Source organism: Apiospora kogelbergensis (assembly GCF_038363985.1).
Source record: "Apiospora kogelbergensis strain CBS 113332 chromosome Unknown utg000005l_segment0_segment0, whole genome shotgun sequence".
Taxonomy (NCBI): Eukaryota; Fungi; Ascomycota; class Sordariomycetes; order Amphisphaeriales; family Apiosporaceae; genus Apiospora; species Apiospora kogelbergensis.
The window spans coordinates 2,754,095-2,774,909 of NW_027117422.1; the positions used below are offsets into that span (position 1 = coordinate 2,754,095).

The 20,815-nt window shown below is 52.8% G+C and overlaps 7 protein-coding genes across 7 annotated transcripts; 1 reads left to right on the top strand and 6 right to left on the bottom strand.

Annotated features, from left to right (window-relative positions):
• Nucleotides 1-48: 48 nt before the first annotated feature.
• PG998_007487 (mitochondrial 37S ribosomal protein bS6m) lies at nucleotides 49-900 on the bottom strand (the record flags this gene model as incomplete). Its single annotated transcript, XM_066874303.1, has 3 exons — nucleotides 49-361; nucleotides 645-676; nucleotides 877-900. 3 exons carry the CDS (start codon nucleotides 898-900, stop codon nucleotides 49-51), a joined length of 369 nt encoding a protein of 122 aa, XP_066730248.1.
• A 1,073-nt stretch (nucleotides 901-1,973) lies between these two features.
• Nucleotides 1,974-4,410, bottom strand: PG998_007488 (uncharacterized protein; the record flags this gene model as incomplete). Its single annotated transcript, XM_066874304.1, has 4 exons — nucleotides 1,974-2,037; nucleotides 2,104-2,563; nucleotides 2,663-3,601; nucleotides 3,654-4,410. The coding sequence occupies 4 exons, from the start codon at nucleotides 4,408-4,410 to the stop codon at nucleotides 1,974-1,976; spliced, it is 2,220 nt and encodes a 739-aa protein (XP_066730249.1).
• Nucleotides 4,411-10,475: 6,065 nt separating this feature from the next.
• Nucleotides 10,476-11,454, bottom strand: PG998_007489 (cytochrome c oxidase polypeptide IV- mitochondrial precursor; the record flags this gene model as incomplete). Its single annotated transcript, XM_066874305.1, has 4 exons — nucleotides 11,303-11,454; nucleotides 11,163-11,228; nucleotides 10,767-11,026; nucleotides 10,476-10,634 (listed from the first exon to the last, which is right to left on the bottom strand). The coding sequence occupies exons 1-4, from the start codon at nucleotides 11,391-11,393 to the stop codon at nucleotides 10,476-10,478; spliced, it is 576 nt and encodes a 191-aa protein (XP_066730250.1). The 5' UTR covers nucleotides 11,394-11,454.
• A 1,570-nt stretch (nucleotides 11,455-13,024) lies between these two features.
• Nucleotides 13,025-13,669, bottom strand: PG998_007490 (NUDIX hydrolase domain-like protein; the record flags this gene model as incomplete). The annotated part of the gene is made up of 1 exon (XM_066874306.1): nucleotides 13,025-13,669. One exon carries the CDS (start codon nucleotides 13,667-13,669, stop codon nucleotides 13,025-13,027), a length of 645 nt encoding a protein of 214 aa, XP_066730251.1.
• A 2,384-nt stretch (nucleotides 13,670-16,053) lies between these two features.
• PG998_007491 (eukaryotic aspartyl protease) lies at nucleotides 16,054-17,592 on the top strand (the record flags this gene model as incomplete). Its single annotated transcript, XM_066874307.1, has 2 exons — nucleotides 16,054-17,197; nucleotides 17,252-17,592. The coding sequence occupies 2 exons, from the start codon at nucleotides 16,054-16,056 to the stop codon at nucleotides 17,590-17,592; spliced, it is 1,485 nt and encodes a 494-aa protein (XP_066730252.1).
• A 334-nt stretch (nucleotides 17,593-17,926) lies between these two features.
• Nucleotides 17,927-18,193, bottom strand: PG998_007492 (uncharacterized protein; the record flags this gene model as incomplete). The annotated part of the gene is made up of 1 exon (XM_066874308.1): nucleotides 17,927-18,193. One exon carries the CDS (start codon nucleotides 18,191-18,193, stop codon nucleotides 17,927-17,929), a length of 267 nt encoding a protein of 88 aa, XP_066730253.1.
• Nucleotides 18,194-18,228: 35 nt separating this feature from the next.
• Nucleotides 18,229-20,184, bottom strand: PG998_007493 (uncharacterized protein; the record flags this gene model as incomplete). The annotated part of the gene is made up of 6 exons (XM_066874309.1): nucleotides 18,229-18,543; nucleotides 18,612-18,695; nucleotides 18,761-18,847; nucleotides 18,906-19,049; nucleotides 19,110-19,135; nucleotides 19,509-20,184. 6 exons carry the CDS (start codon nucleotides 20,182-20,184, stop codon nucleotides 18,229-18,231), a joined length of 1,332 nt encoding a protein of 443 aa, XP_066730254.1.
• Between the last annotated feature and the right edge of the window lie 631 nt (nucleotides 20,185-20,815).

The following is a 20,815-nucleotide window of genomic DNA, read 5'->3' on the forward strand; positions in this document are numbered from 1 at the left end:
GGGTATGCTTTGTTCGCCCGCCCCGGCCATAGTCATAGTCCACCCCCCTCAGACCCTCTTCTCATCGCTCATGCCCAGACGCTGCCAGCCGACGGCGCCGATGCGGCTCATGGTGTCGAGCTTGCCGTCGCCGAGCTTGACGCTGGTGTGGCGGATCATGCGGGGGTCGTTGCGCAGGATCTTGGAGACGGACTTTTGCGTCTCGACGCTGCCGTCGTACCGCATGGCAAAGTAGTGGCCCGTCGAGTGCCGCATCTGATGCACTGATGTGGCCCGCGGCAGCGAGAAGACGCCCCAGTTTGACAGGCCCCGGATCACACCGCGCTCGCGCAGGATAAGCGCGCCGGTTGTGGTGACGATTCTGTAGGGAAAGGCACATAGTCAGTCGGTCTGTATAGTCTCTTGGCAGATGATGAGGATCTGTCCATGTAGCGCGTGTGCCTTGGCTGGCAGAGAGGCGAATGGCACGATGCTTGGCATCAAAATGGTGTCGTCTCCGGGAGCGAGGTCGTAACTTGTGTTTGAAATAAGGAAACCGTGCTGGCTTGTAGATCATGCCCGGGCGAACGCCGTCAATGTCCGCATCTTCTTTTTGTGCAGACTACGAGGCCTTAGTGGTGAAGACTCGGGACCGAAATACGTACTCTTTCACCTCGGCAAGGTTGCCGGGTCGGACCTGTGTTGCGCCATGTTAGCTGAGATTCCTCGTCTACAATCGCCTGTCTTTGCATTCAGATGTCTCATCTCCAGCCTGGGAAGCCCGCTTTTGCGACACGAGATGGAGCTCGCCGCCGGCTCTTTTCTCTAAGCGCCCAGCACTCCCGTTACCGCATTTGCCAATCTTCGCAAGATGCCAAGAGGAAAGCCATAACTCACAATGCCAATGAGCTCGTAGAGCATCTTTGTGTTGGTCTGTTCGATTCCGGTCGGCCGATTATATCATGCTGCAGCCGTACTGCTTGCGTGTCTGTTTCGTAATTGTCGTTGTCGTCGTCGTCGCGGGTCGTCGTCTGGGATTTCGATCCGGCAATGAATTGAAAGCTCCAGCTATGGAGAAGGCGGCTTGGGCGGGTCGAAATTTCGGCGGAGCGTCGGCATCTGATTTGTCCGACCGAAGGCGCCTGAGAGCAACAGCGGCCCGCGCTGGGTAACCTTCGTCCCTCCTCCCTTCCTTCCTTCCTTATAACCCCCCATCCTTCCCTACCCCTCCACAGTAGCGGATGCGGGTATGCACTGGCGTGGGGGGCACGGAAGGGGGGCAGGGGTTGCCAGTCAATCGCCGGAGTGACGATCCTCCCAAGAAAGTCATGTACAGCAAGAAATCAAATCTCGTGATTATGCAAGTTGGACCTGCTTTACCCTGCTTTACTCTATAACTACTTGTACAACATCAGATGTCCGCTTCTGTGAACGCCTCCCAACGCCTCCCCATGACGGGTGTGGTTGGTTAACTTGTGCAAACCCGGTGGTTTATCACAATGAACGCTCATCGCAGCTGAGACGTGGTATGTTCCTCCCACTCGCCACTCTCATCTTCACTGGCGGGCGAACCGGAGGAAAAAGAAAACAAAACGCATCCTTCCGCGGGGTATCCTCTCTCTAAAAACAAATGTCCATTCCCCGTGGTGCAGGGAAAAGCAACCGTAGAACGCCTTGTGCCCCCTTTTCCATATGCCGCGGGCGCGATCCATGCGCGCTGAATTAGGTGTCAAGTGTAGCTGCTTGCATGCCAGCACTCTAAGTCTGGTGGCTATCACCCATGTCCCGCACCGGGACAGGAACCACCATAACGCCCTGTCTCTTCGGAGCTATCAAAGCGCGAAGAGCAGCAAATATGACGTATTGTCCCAGGAGGACGTGCGCCACCGTAACAATCGAACAACCGGATTAAACAACTGTGAGGTATGAAACCAGAAGAACGAAATAAGATGGGGAGGGAGAATGCAAGGACGGGGGCTAGTCTCGTCGATTTACTAGTCCGAGTCATCGGCCATGACCTTGCTCTCCATCTTGTTCCATGCGTTCTCAATTTGGTCACTACCCAATAAATTAGTATCTAGCACTAAACGGAAAGGATGAGAAAAGAGGGGGAGGGATGCTTACCCAGGGCTCTTGATGAGCTGCACACCTTTCCTGCGGGAGAAGCTAAGGAAGCGCTTCAGGGTCCGGTCACGCTTGAAATGGACGAGGATGTTGCCACGGTCAGTCTTGGTGACCACAATGACCTTGAGACAGTCCTTGTTGTAGACCACCTGGTCGATCTCGTGTAGCTTGAGATCAAAGGTGATATGCTGCTGGTAATAACCCCAAGTGACTTTCGGATGAACGTCACGAAGAACCTGGTGCTCGAACATGCTCTTCTCCTGGCTCCAAGTCCAATATTGTGTGATCTCCGTGCTTGTCGTCAGCTCGCTTGTCTTGATCTGGTAGATGCGGAAATCGAGATGCATGATGCGGCCCGCAGAAAAGGAATCTGTCGATGTGTAACCATCGTGATCCAGTTCATCCACCTCTGGCTCCGGCTCAATCTTGACAGGTACGGGGGCGGCCGCGTGACCCTGAACTTGTTGCGCGTGTTGTGCGTGCGCAATTGCGAGTGCCTGTGGATGTGCCTGCGTCTGTACCTGGCCTTGGGCATGGACGTGTGCATGCGGGTGCATACCGCCGCCGGAGACGGCCATGGCATCGGCTTCAAGACGCAATCTCTTGGACTGGCGCGGTGTCACCGGCTCAAGGTATTCCTGGCGTTGTTGTGGGTGCTGGTGCATGGTGTGGTGGTAATGGTCCATCATAGCCGGGTCACCACCCATGTCCACTTGGCTGATTCGACGGCTCTTGCGACGCAAATCGCCAACACTGGACTCGCGCTTCACCTTTCCATTCTTCATCTTGTCTGTGTTCTTCTCGCCAACTTTGTAGCCCGAGGGACGGCCGATATTGCCGAAACCGTGCTTCTCTCGCAGAGCCTTCAGCTTGTAGTCGTGGTATAGATCGTGCGTGTACTTGGACAGGCTGAACTTGTCGCCCTGGTCCCGAGAAACTTCGAACATGCGCTGTCTGAGCCATTCGAGGGGTGTCACATCCAGCTCGAACTTCTTCAGCTCCTCGTGCACGTTAACCAATCGAAACATGGTGTCGTAGTTAATGAATGTCTTGTAGAACTTTTTCATCATCTCTTTCCCCACGTACTGATACGGGTGGAAATCACCGTCCTTGAGAAAGTCCACCACAGCTTGGCCCCGGTTCACCTGTCGATTGGCAAGGAAAACGGTATGGCGCACAGCTTCGGGGGTGCGTCGCAGAATGTCCAGCTTCTCCTGCCACTTCTCCAACTGGGGCACAATAATATCTTCGAGAGGCTCCCACTCAGGATCCCAGTACGGGTGATTCTTGTCGATTCTCTCTAGCGGGACACCTTCATACATAGGTGGCTCAAGATACGCGTGGCCGTCATGCTTGAGGATTAGAGTGTCCTTGTTGATCTCACTGGTGTCCGGGGGTATGGTGGCCTCGGTGGAGGCGGCCTGACTGCGGCCACTGGGCAGCGAACGTCGGCCAGAAGGAGAACGCGGCTTGGACTCGATGGGTGTCTCTTGCTTAGCTGGCATAGCAGTTAGTGCAAACTCGACTTGAAGATGTGAAAGTTCACTTACGACTGTCGCGATTACCGGCAGAAAAGCTGGGTAGGGAATGGCGCTGTTTGGGCTTCAAGGGCCGCTGCTCATCTGCTTTTCTGGGACGATAGGCCAGAGAAGCTTCGGAGTCGTCAGGATCCGCATCATGGCCGTTGGTACCGTGTCTAGGGAGGCCGGTTCTGTGGGTTGATCTGCCATCGGGCTCGGCGTCATCCATGGGTTGGTAACCCTTGCCTAGTAGGTTTCCAGGGTCGGCGTGATGCTCTTCGTCGTCGTCACGGCGCGAACGAGGCCTGGCGTTGATACTAGTCCAGCCACCACCGCTTCCATTCTGCTGGTGTGTTATGTCTCGGATCGAAGCGCGACGAGTACGACCTTGGCCGTTCGTCTTGCCAGATTCCCTGCTGCGATCCAGTTCCATCTGGTCATGAGCGGCACGCTGATCCTCCAGTTGGCGTTGAGCCTCAAGGGTGTTTTGTTTGTCCTTGTATTCTTGGGCAACACGTGCCTGCTCCTGGTGATGGTATTTGATAGCAGACTCGACAGCGTGAAACTCGTTTTCTAAGAGCCGACGACGGTCCATGAGATGAGCAAGCTTATCGTTATACTCGTTATGACGATGAGCGTATCGATTGTAAAGGTCTGTGTCCTCCTTCTCACGCGAAGTCTTGAGGTCCTGCAGACGGCTGGGCTGAATCTGAATCTCCCTAGGCTGCACAGAGACGGGATGCTCTCTCTCTCGCTCCCGCTCCAATACTTCCTTCTTTGCCGACATAGCAGGCAAAGGAGGGTGACAGAACCAGAGAGGAAAAGTGTACCGGCTCTCCAGCCCTACCTAAGGTTTGAATTGTCAGTGGTTGGCTTTGAGTATGTGGTCAGATGCTGAAGCCTAAGTGTGGATTATATACAGGAGGTAGGTTGGGAACGCGGGCTTAATTGAGTTATGAGCCAATGGGTCCACATAGACAAGACGGGAGTGAATGCATGGAAATCAGAAAGGGACAAGTGAAGAAGGGACACAGCAATAACAAGCTGCACGATAGTCAACTGGGATAGAGAGATAGTGGTGGGTATAGCACATGTCCGTCCATGTGATAGTGACGACGGACGACAAATATGGCCCCACGTTGGCTTGGCACCTTAACAGATGGAGTCACTGTCACTGGAGTAGTAGCTTTGCCACTGGAGTAAATACCACAGAAGTAAATACCACCGGAATAGCTGCCACGGGGGTCCAGAGTAGCTGTGGACGAACTGGTGCAAGGCGTCAAGAAAACAATGGGAATGGGGTCAGGGTAGCAAAGGCGGGCAACAGGGACTGGCCGTTGTTTGAATGAAAGGAGTGAATGGGGAAACCCAGGCTTGCGCATGCTTTGCTTGCTGTGCTGTACAGCGCTGACAAGGAGACGATATGTGATGGGAAGGCCGGATAAGAAATATGGTACGTACTTGCCAGACGAAAATTATACGATGACGGAGGATTTGTATGGGTAGGTAGGTAGGAAGGAGTGAGTAGTAAGGGCGCTCGTATAACGCGTCAATCACGGAGCGCGCACAGCCGTGAGTGTGGTGTAGGCGAGGCGAGGTGAGGCGTGTGTATGTGGTGGATGCGTATGAGGGACGAAAAGAAAAGTGGTACAGATGCAGAGCTGCACTGCAGCAACACTTGAATGTTTACCAACACCAAGCACAGTTTTGGGTCGGGTGTGTTGGGGAATAGCAGGTGCTTGGGAGGTGAGTGGAGTGTATGGCAAAATCCAGCAGGCGAGGAGCAGAAATAGATCGAGAGAAGAAAGCAATGCCTACCTACCTGGCTTGAAGGCAGACAGGCAGCTATAGGAACTTACTAGTCGGTTTGGTGACGACAACTATTGACGTTGGGTTTTCGTCTGATATGCAACCTAGTCAATTTATATCGAGACTGGTTGGGGCACTCATGGACCCTCGGACGGGATGTCGTGGTGTTGTCGATGGTGCGTTTCGGTGGTTGTTGATGGATGGCCTTTTTTCTACCTTCCTCCCAGAGATCTCGAGAGTTGTTGATAGAACTTGACGAAGGGAGAATGAGGGAAGGAGGAAAGAGCGAAGGATTGAATGAAGGCCCTTGCAATAGTGAACTAAACTGCCCGACTATGCGAGGGGGGAGCCTAATAATCGTCAAGTAAAGTTAGTGAGGGCGTGCACTGATCAATCCAGGGTGAGACTTTATGCGAATTTTATCAGAGAGCCAACCTTATAGGCAAGGCAGATGTAAAATAGTCGGGTACCGCAGAATATGTAGTGTGGAAAAGGACGGGGCTTGTATACAAGGTAATGGATGTGTAATACGGGGGGTGCAGGAGCGAAGCAGCTGCGAATGGGATGGAATATCAAATGGATAGGCTATTCTCACTTACCCTCCGGGTTACTATGTTTCAATCGCCGACTAAAAGTGGGAATAAAAGGACGAAGATATGTAGAGAAAGCGCAGAATAATCCCATGCATGTACTTCGCCTTCTCTGCTGCTGCTGCCGCCGGCGCTGTTAATTCTGATATAAGACCAGACGTTTCTTATGCACTACGCCGCTATGCGCTACGTAGGCTAATGAGTGGTAAATCAGTCATCTATCAGAGGCCCCATATAGATAGACGTGGCACTGTCGGGAACATGGGGGTGTCAGGGTGAGTGGGAGTGTGTGTGTGTTTGGTATGGGATGAATCGGCGAGTGCAGATGCATAGATGCGCATGCGCACAGGTGGGCGTGGAGGGATGGGGTATGACGGACTAGATGAATGGGATTTTGGGAAGTCGTGATGATGCGATGCGACTGATCGCTTTGGGGGAAATTAGTCCGACCTGGGATGAATGATTCACTTCAGTGTTGGGCCCGAGTATGTAGATAGGTAGGATACCCGTAGCCAGAACGGACTGGACTGGCTGCTGGATAAGATGGGAAGAATAGGGAAACAGGAATAGGCCGGCAGGGGGGTGTGTGGGCTAGATTACGGGAGATGCTTACACGCGCTCATATACGTATACGTATATGTATACATAGATGTTTCATTAATAGACAGGGAGGTATGCGTGATGTGCGCGTGTGTATCTGTCGTTCATGGCTTTTATTAACCTACTTACCTTTTTCTGACATGGAGGTACTAGTGGATTATGTGGTTTGGCGGAGTATTGGTTGGTCGGTCAAAGCCAGATATCTCTCCGGACCTACTAGGTAGTAGTGGCCAAGTAGAGTTTTTTCTGGTTGCTGTACGTCCGTATACCGGCTGTGGATCACAGGAAGAGAGCAACAGGCAAGACGAGAGGACCAGAGTATCAAATGGCCGTTGACGAACAAGAAAGGCTATGCTACTACTGCTGCTGCTGTTGGAACTTCTTGCGTCCCCAGGTGGATGCAGGGATTGCCAAGGCCAAAAGATGACGGGGGTCGTCAAGGTAGTATGATTACGTCCAATGTATTATAATTATCACACAATAAGTCAATGAATAGTCACCTCCACCGAAGGAGGCTACTAAGAAAAAAGTACATGCATAGGCTGGCTAGGCGATCAAGCATCGCATATATATATTTATATATTTATATACATATATACATACACAGGCGTACGTGTGTAGTTGGGAGGCTGCTATACCTCTCACATACCTCACTTAAGCCATGAATGAATACATTTTCTTTCGTGGCCTACCGACTGGGTAAAGTACCGACTTAGCGATATGCACACTATGTACTTACCCCTAGGCAGATCCCCAAGACCTGGGAGCCAATCCGATCCTGGACAATGCGGCTCTCTTGTTCGAATGGGTGGGTGGATGGACGGATGTTTGGAACTGGGCCGAAAAGGACACCCATTAGCCATCAACCGCCCCATACGATTGATGCGCGCGCTCACACACACGACCTTGTCCATCCTTTTTGTGCACCGATATAGTATCCGTTCGATCGGCGGAGGAAATGATGGAAAGAGAGCAACAAACCTACCGGAAACACTGGGAAGCGAGTGCGGCGCAGTAATTAGTTGGGTTGACCAAAAACGGCAGCAGGGTGCGACGCAATGCAATGGTGCAGATTGGCGGGTGCCACGGGCTGCGCTGGATCTTGACGGTTGCTGGATGCCCTTTCCCCTTCCTCTCGCTCTCCTACACGTGCGTGCAGGTTGCAAGAAAGAGTATATTTCATCCTCGATATGCAGCTCGATTTAGAGAGCAGAGTATACTGTAGCTGCGACCGGATGTGGAGCGAGTGCAGGGGTTGATTTCGATGGTCATGCAGCTAGGCTGGAGTGACCGGAGCGTGCTATTAGTATGTCGACTGCGGATGTACATACGTCGGTTCACGGTTCACGGCGAGGATACTTCAGCCAGGATCACCATCCGCGGCGGGCGGACAACTGGAAACATTGATGCATAGAACGCAAGCCCGTACTTCCAAATCCAAAATCTAGTACGGTCGGTTCATCCATCGATAACCTGATCCATACGCTCCTTAGCCGCATGTGCGATATTTTAGGTCGATGTATGTATTACGATTTGGAGCTGACTGGACTCCGAGTGGTAGTGACTAATTACACGCAACCAACACGTTTCGCCGAATCCGGAACGCGCGCCGTTGATTGTGACAAGGTGCAAATGACTATGTATGTATCTGTGTGCGTAGAGCAAGCGTTGATCAGATGATAGACTGCCTAGTGCCTAGTAGGGCGGGTAGGCAGCTAGAATGTTTGTTCATCGCGGAGGAAGAAACGGAATGTTTGGCTTTGGTTCAGATGGACTATGGAATAAATAGCAAATGCCTGCGATCGATACGAACACCGACCTCACATATATATGTATGGTAAGTGTGCGCAGGGGCAGGTGGTCAGCAGAAATCGGTTCATTATGGTACAGTTGCCAATTCAATCAAGTAGAAGTACGTAGAGGGAGCGAGAGCCTACGTATTCAATGTTTGGCGCCGCCTATCGCGATGAACTCAGGCGGTTTCCTATTGGCTTGCTGCGTCCCCATGCATGTCTCCTACTACCTGCTAGGCACGGCTTAGGGCGGAAGGCACGGCCACAGTCTCTCTCGGCTTAGCATCGTCTCAATAACACATTCTGGACAAGGGGCCAAACGCAAATAGACGAAGCGAGGGCAAAGCAGAAAGAAAGAGGGAAACATTCCATCCACAAGCGCCGCAGTATGCCAATCGTCGGACATCCAACAAGGTTATGCCATGCGTGCCTCGCATGGCCGGCCGGTTTCCGCACTCGAGCTCCCTTCGTCCCCATCTGTTTCTCTCGTATAATACACGTATACGTAAATACATACATGCTTATATATATCCCACTATATACGATTCGCCTTGCGTGACTGATGACCCCGTACAATAGCGCCTGTTTGGGAATAGAATTCGTGATTATGCATTGTGGCCTCGGTCTTAGTACCTCACATATGGAAGGGAAAAAAGAAACGGAGAAAATGTGAGTGTATCAGATCATCCGGCACCCATACCAAAGTACCGACTTACCTGTCGTGAAATGGGTATAAGGAGGCAGGGAGAGAGAAAGAGAGAAAAAAACAGAGGGAATACTCCCTGTGGCAGTTCCCAACACCAATGAATACGGCCAGTGTATCTCTTGTCAAGGTTGTCTTACTATCGGGGTGCGGGTACCCACCCCCCATTCCTCACACACCCCCTCCCCCTTGTCCAATAAAGCTGAGCTCACTAATAGGGTCTCTCCCTCTCATCCAACATCGAGTATTGGGTTTGGGAGGTACCTCCCGTACTACCCACGTATAGGTGTATCATATCCACTCACGGCTGGCCAAATAGTGCTATAAAACTTGCGTAACATTCGATCGGCAATTTGGATTCCGCCTTTTCCTTCGCTTCCATCCTGCCGTCGTGAAGGAGAGCCGGGAGAGGTCAAGCAACGGCGACACTTCAGGTGACAAGTTGGGTCAATCCCAAGACCCTGCCCGTGTCGTTCATGAACATGGACGCCCCGTCTCCATCAGGAGATGCTTGCTGCCAGTTTGCCCGATGCTTTTCTCTCCGATTCGTCGCCGGAGAATCTCGCAAAGTGCTAACTTTGGTATTATCCTTTGTTGTTGGGGGGTGTAAGCTTGCGCGGTTGTCCGGGTTTGGAGAAAAAGTTACTTCTATACACCGTCAGAGCTTCTTCCCCATACACTGTATACGAGATTAGCGTACCTTGGGGAGAACCATGCATATTTGACATATACTGCCTCGGGTGAATATGGACGGGCAGCAAAGAGGCCCGGAAGTGAGGTGGTACAGACAGTATGATGCCTGCTCGATCCCTTTGTTTCTTACCACTTCTTTGCTTGCTCACCGCAGGTGGTTCACCTGACTACCCCCTTAGGGGGGCCCAAGGAAACGCCAGAGCCAATGGTTTGGCATGGACGTATCGCATAGCTGTGCCATCATTATCACGCCATGCGCTGTTCTCATCCTCCCATCTGACTACCAGCCTTGATAGGCGAACCCAGGCCTAACCAGAGCCAGCTGGCCAGGTGTTATCAGCCACGGTACGGTAAGCACGTACAATAGGTGCATTACGGAAGCTGCTTTTTGTCACACGAAACATGTCCCAACCAATGCAGATATATGTAGCTTGGCGTCAGCCACACTGATCGATACGATGGGTATTTCAAACGAATTATGCATATTGCTCCCGGTGTGGGCAGGCTCTATACACAAAGGAACTCTTTTACACTGCCGGTGGATTCTTTCTCTACTAATCTACAGCCAGCACCGTCCGATGGATCGTAGTTCGTCCTCCTATACCTCTCCGCTCCCTCCCTAGCTTCCCTGATTACACACGTCCGAGGGTCGTGTAGCGGCGATTTACCAGTACTGGGGCTTGACGTAATCGGCGAAGGTCTTGGGCTCCTCGTAGCCGTGGTGGTCGTGGTGGCCGTGGCCATCATCTTGAGGACCGACGTACTCCATCTTGTAGACGCTGCCACATTCGGGGCATCGCTCAACGGGGCGCTCACGGGACATCTGCAGAACGCTGCGATTAGTATCTCCGTTTTCAGTTGCCCAGAGCCATAGTATAGTCAGTCACAGCTAGGCATATGCCTGGCGATGCAGCCATGCATCCGGTGGCAGACTCGAGGGGTTGGTTGTACGTACGCCGAGCCAGTGAACAACGTGAGAGTCGGCGGGGTAGCCAGTGCAGCCGGCGTACTGCTCGTCACCAGCAGACTTGACCATAATGGGGTTGTCGACGGTACCCTTTCGCGACGAATCGAGAGGACGCATGTCGAAGATGTCAACACCCTCCATCTTACCCAGGATTTCCAGACGCTCGAGACCGGTGGACTGCTCGAGATCGGTGGGGACGGTGCCGGGCGCGGCACCGGGTCCGATCAGGTCATCCTCGTTCTTGATGTCTGTGAGGGTGCGGTGTTCCATGTCAGCCTGTTGCCCAATGGTTTCCCTGCTCAATTGCCTCCCGATTGGCACCACTCGCTGGGCATAACCAATCCAACACTCAATCCATCAATTGATCCTAGTGAAAGTGCGTACCGGCAAAGGCCTTCATCTTCTGGCCGACGCTGGAGTGAGGCTCGACGTTCTTGGCACCAGCATCTCCTGTAATATCGCAAAGTTCAATGGTCAGCTGAGAGGGCGCATGACGTGGTGACGGTGGTACGGCGGTGCCTTACGTCGCAAGACGGACGCGGTGAAGCTGCGTCGGATGACGGGAGTGACGGCGGCACGGCGGGCAGCCGCGACAGCAGTGCGTTGCAAAAACATTCTAGGTCGTGGAATTGAAGAGCGGAGAGGTGTTCGGGTGGGTTTGTCGTCGTGGGGGGTGTTGGTGTTCGATGGTACCTCAGGTTTGGGAAAAAAGAGAGGGATTTCTACTTTGCCTGCTGATTTGATGATACTCTCTCGGCTGCAATGGCTCATTATCGTTCGACTCAAAACCCGACGAGCTCCAAATCCAGCCAATGGGCTTTACCCTTTTAGGAGCTCACCAAATCCTCCACCCACACTTTCTGACCTTCCTCCCATCCGCCCTTGGCTTAGTCATTGGCTGCATCACGTGATACGCGTCATGTCACAGTAATTCTGTATCATCAATGTCGGTAAATGATATCCAGTCATAGAAAGACCTGGCCTCGTCCGCAATCGTTCGTTGCATGCCTGGCAGCCTGGCCCGGCTTCCGAGTGATCCAATTCTTCACTTTCATGTATGCGACCCCATGCAGGCGAAATTCCTTCCCGGTGCCGAAGCCGCTCTCACTCTCTACCGGAAATGAGCATCTTTCCTGGCCGAATGGAATGAAATTGCGGCCAGGCTCACATTTCCAAGAACATGTAGCAATCGGCCCGTCAAAGAGTGATGTGACCGCCGACGTGGCTGTTCTTCAAACAAGCTACAGGCATGCCTACCCGAAACTTGACTTTTCAACTTTCAATATCAGGTCAACAACGCCTGATTTAAAGGCTTTTGTATCAACCACTGTCCTCTCGATGCGATTCTTTGAAATCCATCAACACAGAGTGACAATCGGGGGCATAATCCATGCTCATCTCCTCAAATACTTCAGCCCTCCTCCGCTTCTCTGTAAGAAAACATACACAGATAGGTATACCTGATTGCATTTGACAGTGGATCAGATGCACGCCGTCTTACAAATAACAGCAGCCTCTTTAGGGTGCCGTACCCCGAGACGCGGCTTGTTCGGGCCCGGTACCGATGCTAGAATCAGGAGCGCTGTGGCTTGTATAGCACTATTTTTCTCGTCATCTAGTAATGATACATGGCGATCGTTTCAATGTTCAGGTCTTGATTGGTTGTGGCAGAGCGGTCAAATACAACAGCCTATGCCAACCTCGTTGTAACGTCCAGTCAACTCTCGATATTTTCCTTGCGATTACGGTCTACGTTTAGTTCTCCGCATTGTATGGATGAGCGTATACAACGAATCGTACAGTTGTTGCTTCGTAGATGTTAAGGGACTTAGAGAAAACCCCAAGGGACCAACCTGGATCACCATGTATTTCACTGGGACAAACCAACAGTATTCAATTCCCAATAGACAAAGGGATGGGAAAAATTCATGGCAACTCAGTACACTGGTTATAAGATAGTTATCGGGTTGGATATGTTGTAAGCTCGTGATACGAACAGTTTGCTAAAGTAATCTAACCCTCACAGCCTCAAATCGTATCAAGTACCTTAGGCACTTTGTTGAGTGGCTTGGAAGCTTGACATGTGCTGTTACTTCTGTATGAGACTGAACTCGCTGGATTTTAGTCCTGGTCTACTCGTTTTGCGAACATATGTCCATCGTGAGGACAAAGTTCAATCTGTGGACAAGTGCGATTGACGACGCTACCCCCGAGGAGCCCGTCATCCGGCTGTCCCTGCCCTGCCATCATGATGCCGCCCGCCTCTTGAGTTCTCTCCTCAAACGGAACCCTTCCAAGACGGTCTGCTCCTGGCTGGTATGCGTGAACGTGATCTCCGTCTCATCGACCCTGTGCCTCCGGCACTCGTCTTCCGAGGCCCAAAGAAACGCGACGTGTTCCTCGGGGTCCAGCTTGACCACCGGCCGCCCCTCTTTCTCCTCCCCCAGGAGGACTTCGGTTAGAAAGCTGACCTTGAGCACCCGCCGGCCTCGCCGCGTGAAGAATACCATGCTCTCGCCAACCTGTGGTCCAATGCGCGCGGCGCGCAGCCCAGCCTCCTCCCACAGCTCGCGCGCCATCGCATGCAGGACTGTCTCGTCCTCGTCGTCGCACGCGCCGCCGGGAACCTCCCAGCGTAGCGGCATCGAGTCGTGCGGCGCACGCTGGACCAACAGGATGCGGTCTTCTTCTATCCCTTCGAATTCGTTGGTGGTGATGGCGTCCTTGGGAGGAGAAGAGTAAAATACGAGGGCTCCCGTGGCTAGACCTTCGAAGCCTGCGTTGGCAGCTAGGTAGGCGGCCATGGATACGGTGAAGGGGGCGAGCGAATTGTCCGAGGTAAAGGGTGGTGGCATCCCGATAGCAGCCTTCGTGTAAGGCGTTGATGCCATCTTGTTGATTTCGACAAGGAACGACAAAGAGGATGTTAGCAATGTCTTGAAGTACACAGCAGAACTGGTGCTGTGACACGGACAGGGGTTTGTCCTGTAGCCTGGACGAATCAGCCACGGACAAGGGTTGTTTGCTGGACGAGAGAAAGTGCCTTGGTTTTGGCTGAGGAGGAAATTCAATACGTGAGGCGACAATGCTATGCAGCGGCGCTTCGAAGCTTTGTGTGGGCTGGTAGTTTACGGACAATGGCGAGCTGAAACGCTTGGTGATCCAGGCAGCAGTGTACGGACAGCGCGAGGCTGAACGTGGCCGGTAGTCTGGCAAAGGCAAACGAGCGTTTTTCGGAGCGTAATTGCAGATGCCCCCTGACACAGGACTGCTGCTTTCTTGATTTCGGGTCCCGCTCCGGATGACTTTCGGATGGGATGAAGTCGGCCTGTTGATCTTCGCACCGCCAAGTGGGTCATGGACTCCCGCCTTTGAACGACAAACAATGACCATCTCTCTCTCTCTCTCTTCCTCCCCTCGGACAAGAGCTTTACCGATCTCATTCACTCCATTGATGTATATTTTCTATCATGCACTAAAGACGTACTACACTGCGTTCTACTTCGAGCACCTCTGGCATCTCATCATGAGATATGAAGAGCAACCATATAGCTTGCGACTCGCTTGGTAGAAGATACTTGGGCCGAAGTTTAATGAGCTGTGGTGGTCCTGGAAATTTGTCAGAGGGAATTGCACCGGCTTCTTGCAAACTATGTTGTGGCGCCAACAGTGACAGCGACATCAAGGCGAAACGCTGGCATTCTGCAAATTATCTCCGTTCGCCTGGATAGTCGTGAGCCGTGAGTCGCGAGCCGAGTAACCGAGGAGCGAAGCCATGACTATTAAATAGAATGATTTGCAAAAACCAACAACAACGAAAATGTTTATAGCAGGGCATGGACGGGAGCGAGGTCCTTAGTCCCGCACTGCCGCATGAGGCTTCCCGTGGCAGCGTGGATCCCTCGCTGTTACGCAGCCCGTTGTGAAACACGTCAACCCACCCTTGACCCCCTAACCTTCTGAGCCCATCGTGCCGGCCATGTCTCAAACATTTCGGGCACAAGAGACCCCAGGAGGGAGAGAGAGTTGGATCTGTTTCTGGTGTTATGCTTAATCAGGCGAGTTGTCCCGAAAAAGGCATGACTTTTCGGCTGCATATACACTACTTTGCCTGCTATACGTGTATTCCCATGACAGGACGCCACGCCCCGTTAGCTGAACGCAAAGGAAAGCCTCCTGAAAAGCCCAGCGGAACTGGCGCTCTGCCCAGACTGTTAGAGGCGCTTGGTGGTCCAGCGGGTGACAGAATGCTGGGCTGTCCCGCCTAAATGCCCAGCGCCCAGAGTGGTTTGGTAGCATTGGCATCCTTGTAACGGCAATGCACCTCTCACCAGAAAGGCCGTCCGTTTCTGGCGTTTGATCTACGCTGCCAATCTCCACCCTCCAAGCCCTCTTTCTCATCTCCTGCGAGTTGAGATGGCAGGCAGCCAGGCAGCTCAGCATTGCACCTGTTCGTACTCGCAGCTCCAGGCGGGCAGCCACTGGATTGGAGCCCCTTCGCGACCGCCCAGCCCGCCCGCCCAGCTCGGCTTGTCCTCTACCCAGTGGTTGGCCCGCTTCCCAAGTCCGATCCGTATGCAGCCTGAATCGCTGCGGTGACTCTCAACCAGCCTATCTAAAGTAACCATTAGCCATCTATCTATCATCTCCCCTTGCCTGTCCTTCGGCTTTCTGGGCATTTTGTTTTTTTTCTTGGTTCTTGTCGTCATTCGTCATCCTCGTCACTTTCCTTTCCCATCGCCTGCATCCGGGATGCTTGGCTAATCTGTCGTTCATTATTCCTATCTGCCTGGCCCATACAGTAATCGCCGGCGCCCCTTCCAGACACTCACTGCCTGCTGGACAACCTCGAGGCAGACCGCGACACTCTTAATTAGCTCCCTCTTATTTTCCATACGTCGCGTCGCTGGTTCGGTTCACTTATTATTGTTATAACGACGACATTCCCCCGCGCTTCTTTGGCTACCCCGAAGCTGACTCAATCGACGGGTCTGCGCACCTGCAATTGGCTTCCGTTAGAAGGCATTGTCTCACCAGCGTATTTGACTTTCGCTATACTGGCCCTATACACTTGCACCGTCTATCACATATAGCTGCGCTTCCTAGGCACAACCTAGGCTGTGCATTCTGTGGCTATTACCTTTGCATTGTCCGGCTAACCCGCGAAAATACCCAGAGGTGAGCTTGAAAGAAAACCCCATGTATATGTATGTATGCCTACTGACGCTTGCCTTCAGATTAATGCTGTGTCTGGCACCACGGCGATTGCTCTAGAATGACGGCACTTTCTATCTTCTTGGCTTCCTCGATTGTGGCACTGGGAACCCAAGCGCAACATGTCGTCCCGCGCAACGACACGCCCTCACGTAGCCATGGTGCAAACTGTATCAGGTTCCCCGTCGTTCATTCAACTAACCGTGACGTCTTTGGAGACTCATGGGAGAAGCGCGGTATCGAGACATTGCCCTTAGCCAACCGGTCGGATGTGGCATACTATGCCAGGCTGGAAATCGGAAACCCGCCGCAACCGAACTATGTCCAGTTGGACACTGGCTCGTTCGAGTTATGGGTGAATCCGGATTGCACGAACCTAGGCACAACATCCGACAAACGCTTCTGCCAGGCTGTTGGGGCCTATGACCCTTCCAAGTCTTCAACAGCCAATGTCATGCAGACTACCAAGCTTCTCAGATACGGGATAGGAAGCGCAAACATCCAGTACGTCACCGATGACATTGGTTTTCAGAACTCGAAGAGCGGCCTGAAGAACGTACGGTTCGGCTTTGCTACGGAGACCAAGGACGAGTTCTCCGGGATTCTGGGCATCGGGCACGGGGCCAATGTCACCCTCCCATACAAGAACTTTGTCGACGAATTGGCTGCCCAGAACGTTACTGCCACCAAAGCCTTCAGTCTGGCTCTAGGCGGCAAGGATGAGCAAGAGGGCATGATCATGTTCGGAGGCTTGGATACGGCGAAATTTGCCGGCAACCTGGTGTCTTTGCCGATCGTCCCTGCCTCACAATCACCTGATGGAGTTCCTCGATACTGGGTGGACATGGATTATATGAGTCTTACGCCCCCAAGCGGAAAGACGAAGAAATACGCCAACACCACCATGGCTGTTTTCCTCGACAGTGGCGCGACTCTCACTCTGCTTCCGTCTACCTTGGCCAACACCATTGCCGCCGATTTTGGCTCCCAGGGTACAGATGTAAACGGATTCTATCCGGTGGACTGCTCACTGAATGACATGCCGGGAACTGTCGATTTTGCCTTCCCCGGCGTGACCATCCACGTGCCCTATAACGAGATGATCCGAGAGGTCTCGACTGCTTTCGGCCCATTGTGCTACCTTGGTGTCTCTCCGAACGAAGACTTCGTTCTGCTTGGAGACACCATGCTCCGCTCTGCATATGGTAGGCTATGAACTGTCCCCGCGAGAAGAATCCCATATAGCTAACGATTCGTAGCCGTCTTTGACCAAACTAACAACGCCATCCATCTGGCTCAATATACCAATTGCGGCACAGAGGATATGGAGATCTTCCCTGACACGGACTTTGCTTCCATCAAGGGAAAGTGCAACCCTCCCAACCTCAAGCCCGCCTCGGCACCATCACCCACCACCAGTCGGGCGCTCCTGCCCACCAGCATGCCTACAGGGACTGGCAGGCCCACTGCCGCCGGTCCGCCAACCGGATCCGAATCAACAGGTCCGAATTCAGCAGCACCGGCCATTGGGAGCGGTCTGAGCTGGTTAAGCATATCTATTTTATCGACAACTGTCTTCGGTTTAACAGCTCTGGTATAAGTCGAGGAGACCGCATATACAGGCATTGGCATTGGCATTGGACAACGGCGTTTGGGTGTACATACTTCTTCAAGACCGCACGACAAGGCGGCGCCTTGCACATACGACATTGCAGAGCAGAGCGCTGTTCAGCCAATAATGAGCTCACTCTGATACATATCTGGGATATACGAAACGGCCGAAGACGCACATTCTACTTAGTAATACAATAGTGTACCATTCTTGGCCTTTTGACATGGGAGGGCAGCCACCATAGACTGCTCCAGTTTTCTACTTGTCCAAATTCAATCCTTAACGAATCCTGCTGTCGCCAGCTGAGAAGCCCGCCATGAGCTTATGTTCCGTTCGCAAACGCCCAGTCCTCTTCGCCGGCATCCCACACTTTCAAGTCATCCAGGTCTACTCGAATGTCTACTAGCGTGCTTCTCCCGGCGCGAAGTGACGCTTTCTCGAAACCCTTGAGGAGCTTGGGCGGTTCTTCGGCCTGCACGGGATATTCTACGTAGAGCCGGACGACCTGACGCGCCCCCACCAGCCCCGAATTCTCTAGCGCCGCTTGGTTGGACACGGTGCTCTGGTCGTTATTGTTGTTCTTTTCCATTGTCCCAGTGCGCTGCCAGGATAGCCTAGCACGGCTTACCGATATTCACCACCACAATCCCCCATAGTCTCAAATAGCTCATGTCGCTTGCTCTTCTGCAGCAGTAGCTCAATGGCGTCCTGGTCTTCGTCGTCCAGTGACCAGCCGAGGCTAGCGATATTCTCTTCCGTATGCTCGCTGATCCCCATTCGAGCTCCCACGATGACGGCCCCGACGTAAGGGAAATCCAGAACCCATCGCGTAGCTACATTGGAGATGCTGACCTTGTGCTTCGTGCCGATTGCTTTAAGCGTGGTGAGCAGTTCTTGGAACAGAGCCCAGTTTCCCCAGCTCCTGATCATACCATGGTACTGTTACATAATTTTCGTCAGAAAAGGAGTCGCGCAATCTTCAAGCGATATAACGACACTTGACTTACTTTTCGCTGACTTGGCGTTATTGCTTCGTCGTAAAGGTCGGGCTCAGCCCTCCCAAGCCACTTTTCCCCCAGGAAACCTCCGCACTGCAAGGGGACGTAATAAGTACATGTCTCGAGGATATAAGTGTTTGAATGAAGATCGAACTTACCAAGGTACCGTATGTTAGGAGCTTGATGTTATGCTTCTGGCACAGCTCGCCCATCCGTACCATTGGCCTGCTATCGATTAAAGAGAACTGCCCCTTTGTTAGTTATCCGTTGAACGACTAGCCGGAACTACTGACTACTACTCACCTGCACTTGGTTAGAACATATTGTGACTCCATTCTGTATAACATTTTCCATGTGCTCTGTGTCGAAGTTGCAGAGTCCTAGTGCTCCCACGCGCTCGTCGTCGGCAAGATAACGCAAGGCGTCCAGATACTGAGGATCGTTATACTAATCGGATGTTAGAAACCGCAACACACATAGGAAGTGGAGAATAAGGGAGAGACATACAAATTGCCAATGGAACTGCAGAAGGTCTATGCGTTGGGTTTGCAATCTCTGACAACGCTCAGATACGTTGGCTCGAACGGCGTCTCGCGTAACTGTCAGTGGATGAAAGACGCAATACTTGGTGGCAGCGAAAAGTGCTTCTTTGTGCGAGTATGTTGCACGAAAGCGCCCCTGCCCAAAAAACGATCAGCATGACTCCCGCAACTTTGGGCTTTCAACGAGTCCAGCGCTTACAAATATGATTTCGGCGTCGCCGTAGTGGTCCGCCATGTCAAAAGCGGTAAGCCCACCTTGTACATGCTTGACGAACTGGGAGAGGATCTTTGAAGTAGATGCGGAGCCCCAGGCAGGGGCTCGACAGTTGCCACAGCCCTGAAAAGATCCGGGGCAGATTCCTACTATTTAGTGTAAATGTCTCGGGCGAGCTTAAGGGGGCTTCTCCGGTTTCTCCTGGATCCGTGGCCTGTTCCCGGTTTTGCTCAACTGGTAGCCCAAGCAAGCTCGAGGTGGCAGCGAAAGCTCTGCTGTAAGGATATTCTATTGACGCATGTGTCGTTGACTGCCGGCCGTCCGCCAACACTTCGTGGAGATCACGAATCAGCCGGCGCTCTTCTTCGGTAGGATTTCGTACTCCTGAGGGCGCCAAGAGGGTCTTTTGCACCGCTGTGATGGCCTGAACGATATCGCCGTCGATGGATGCCAAGCTGTCCGAGGCCCAAGATTTCTCGTCCTCGGACCCCTGCAAGGATAGGCCAAGAGTCTTCTTGATAAGTTCCCCAGCGAGGGGAAGCGCCTGGTAGCAAAGTCCGCACCCTACCATATAGCGAATAGTGTTGCGCGTTGATTCCGGCCATTGAGTGTCTGCCTTCGCGATGGATCGCGTAGCTGCCGGTAAGGCAATCTCTTGGACGTACCGGCAGGTTTCCGCCTCGAAGGTGCGTGTAATCTCTGGGTGCGTGGCCAGGAGTGAGCGTACAATCACCCTCAGCCCATCTGCGGGCAGAGTCTTGATGACGGTGTCTGTCATCATGTTCACATGGGCGGCTTTCGCCCTTGTGTGGGTGGATTCCGCCATCTCGAGCGTGATAGCTACGACGAGGAGTCGCTAAGCTGCAATACTACGATAAGTCGGCTAGGAGGGAACGGAGGACAACATATGGGCGTCCTTTGCTATAAATTGCAGCCGGGAGGTATAGGTGACGGGTGTGTTTCGCTTGGTGGGTCGCCGACTGTACACCCAGAGTGAAATAGAAAGCCGGTCAATCCCGGCGGGGTTTAGAGGGAGGGGTCGTCGTGCACGCGATGCTGTCTTTACCTCATGGAAGATTCTCCCTCCAAAGCATATTGGAGCCGGCTCCTTCAGCGCATCGCATAATTCCTCTTTGAGAAGTTGGTTGCTGATATATGCCGTTAGCTTCCCGAACTCTCGGAACCCCTATATTAGTCGAATGGAGTTGGGCTGGCACCGCTTGAAGCCCTACACAGCAGTCCACGGGGATCACATGGCTGATGGCCAGAAGCTTCAAGTACGAACTATCCAACGGCTCTGGTTCATTCTCCTCGTATGTGACAGGAGGTACGCAGGTCGAGCACCGCAGGAAGTAATACATCCAGAATGGTGGCGAAAGATGCGGAGAAATAACTCAGGCGAGACATGACTGCCGTGCATGCAGCACCCACAGGTGGTCCAACAGTCCCCAGCTCAA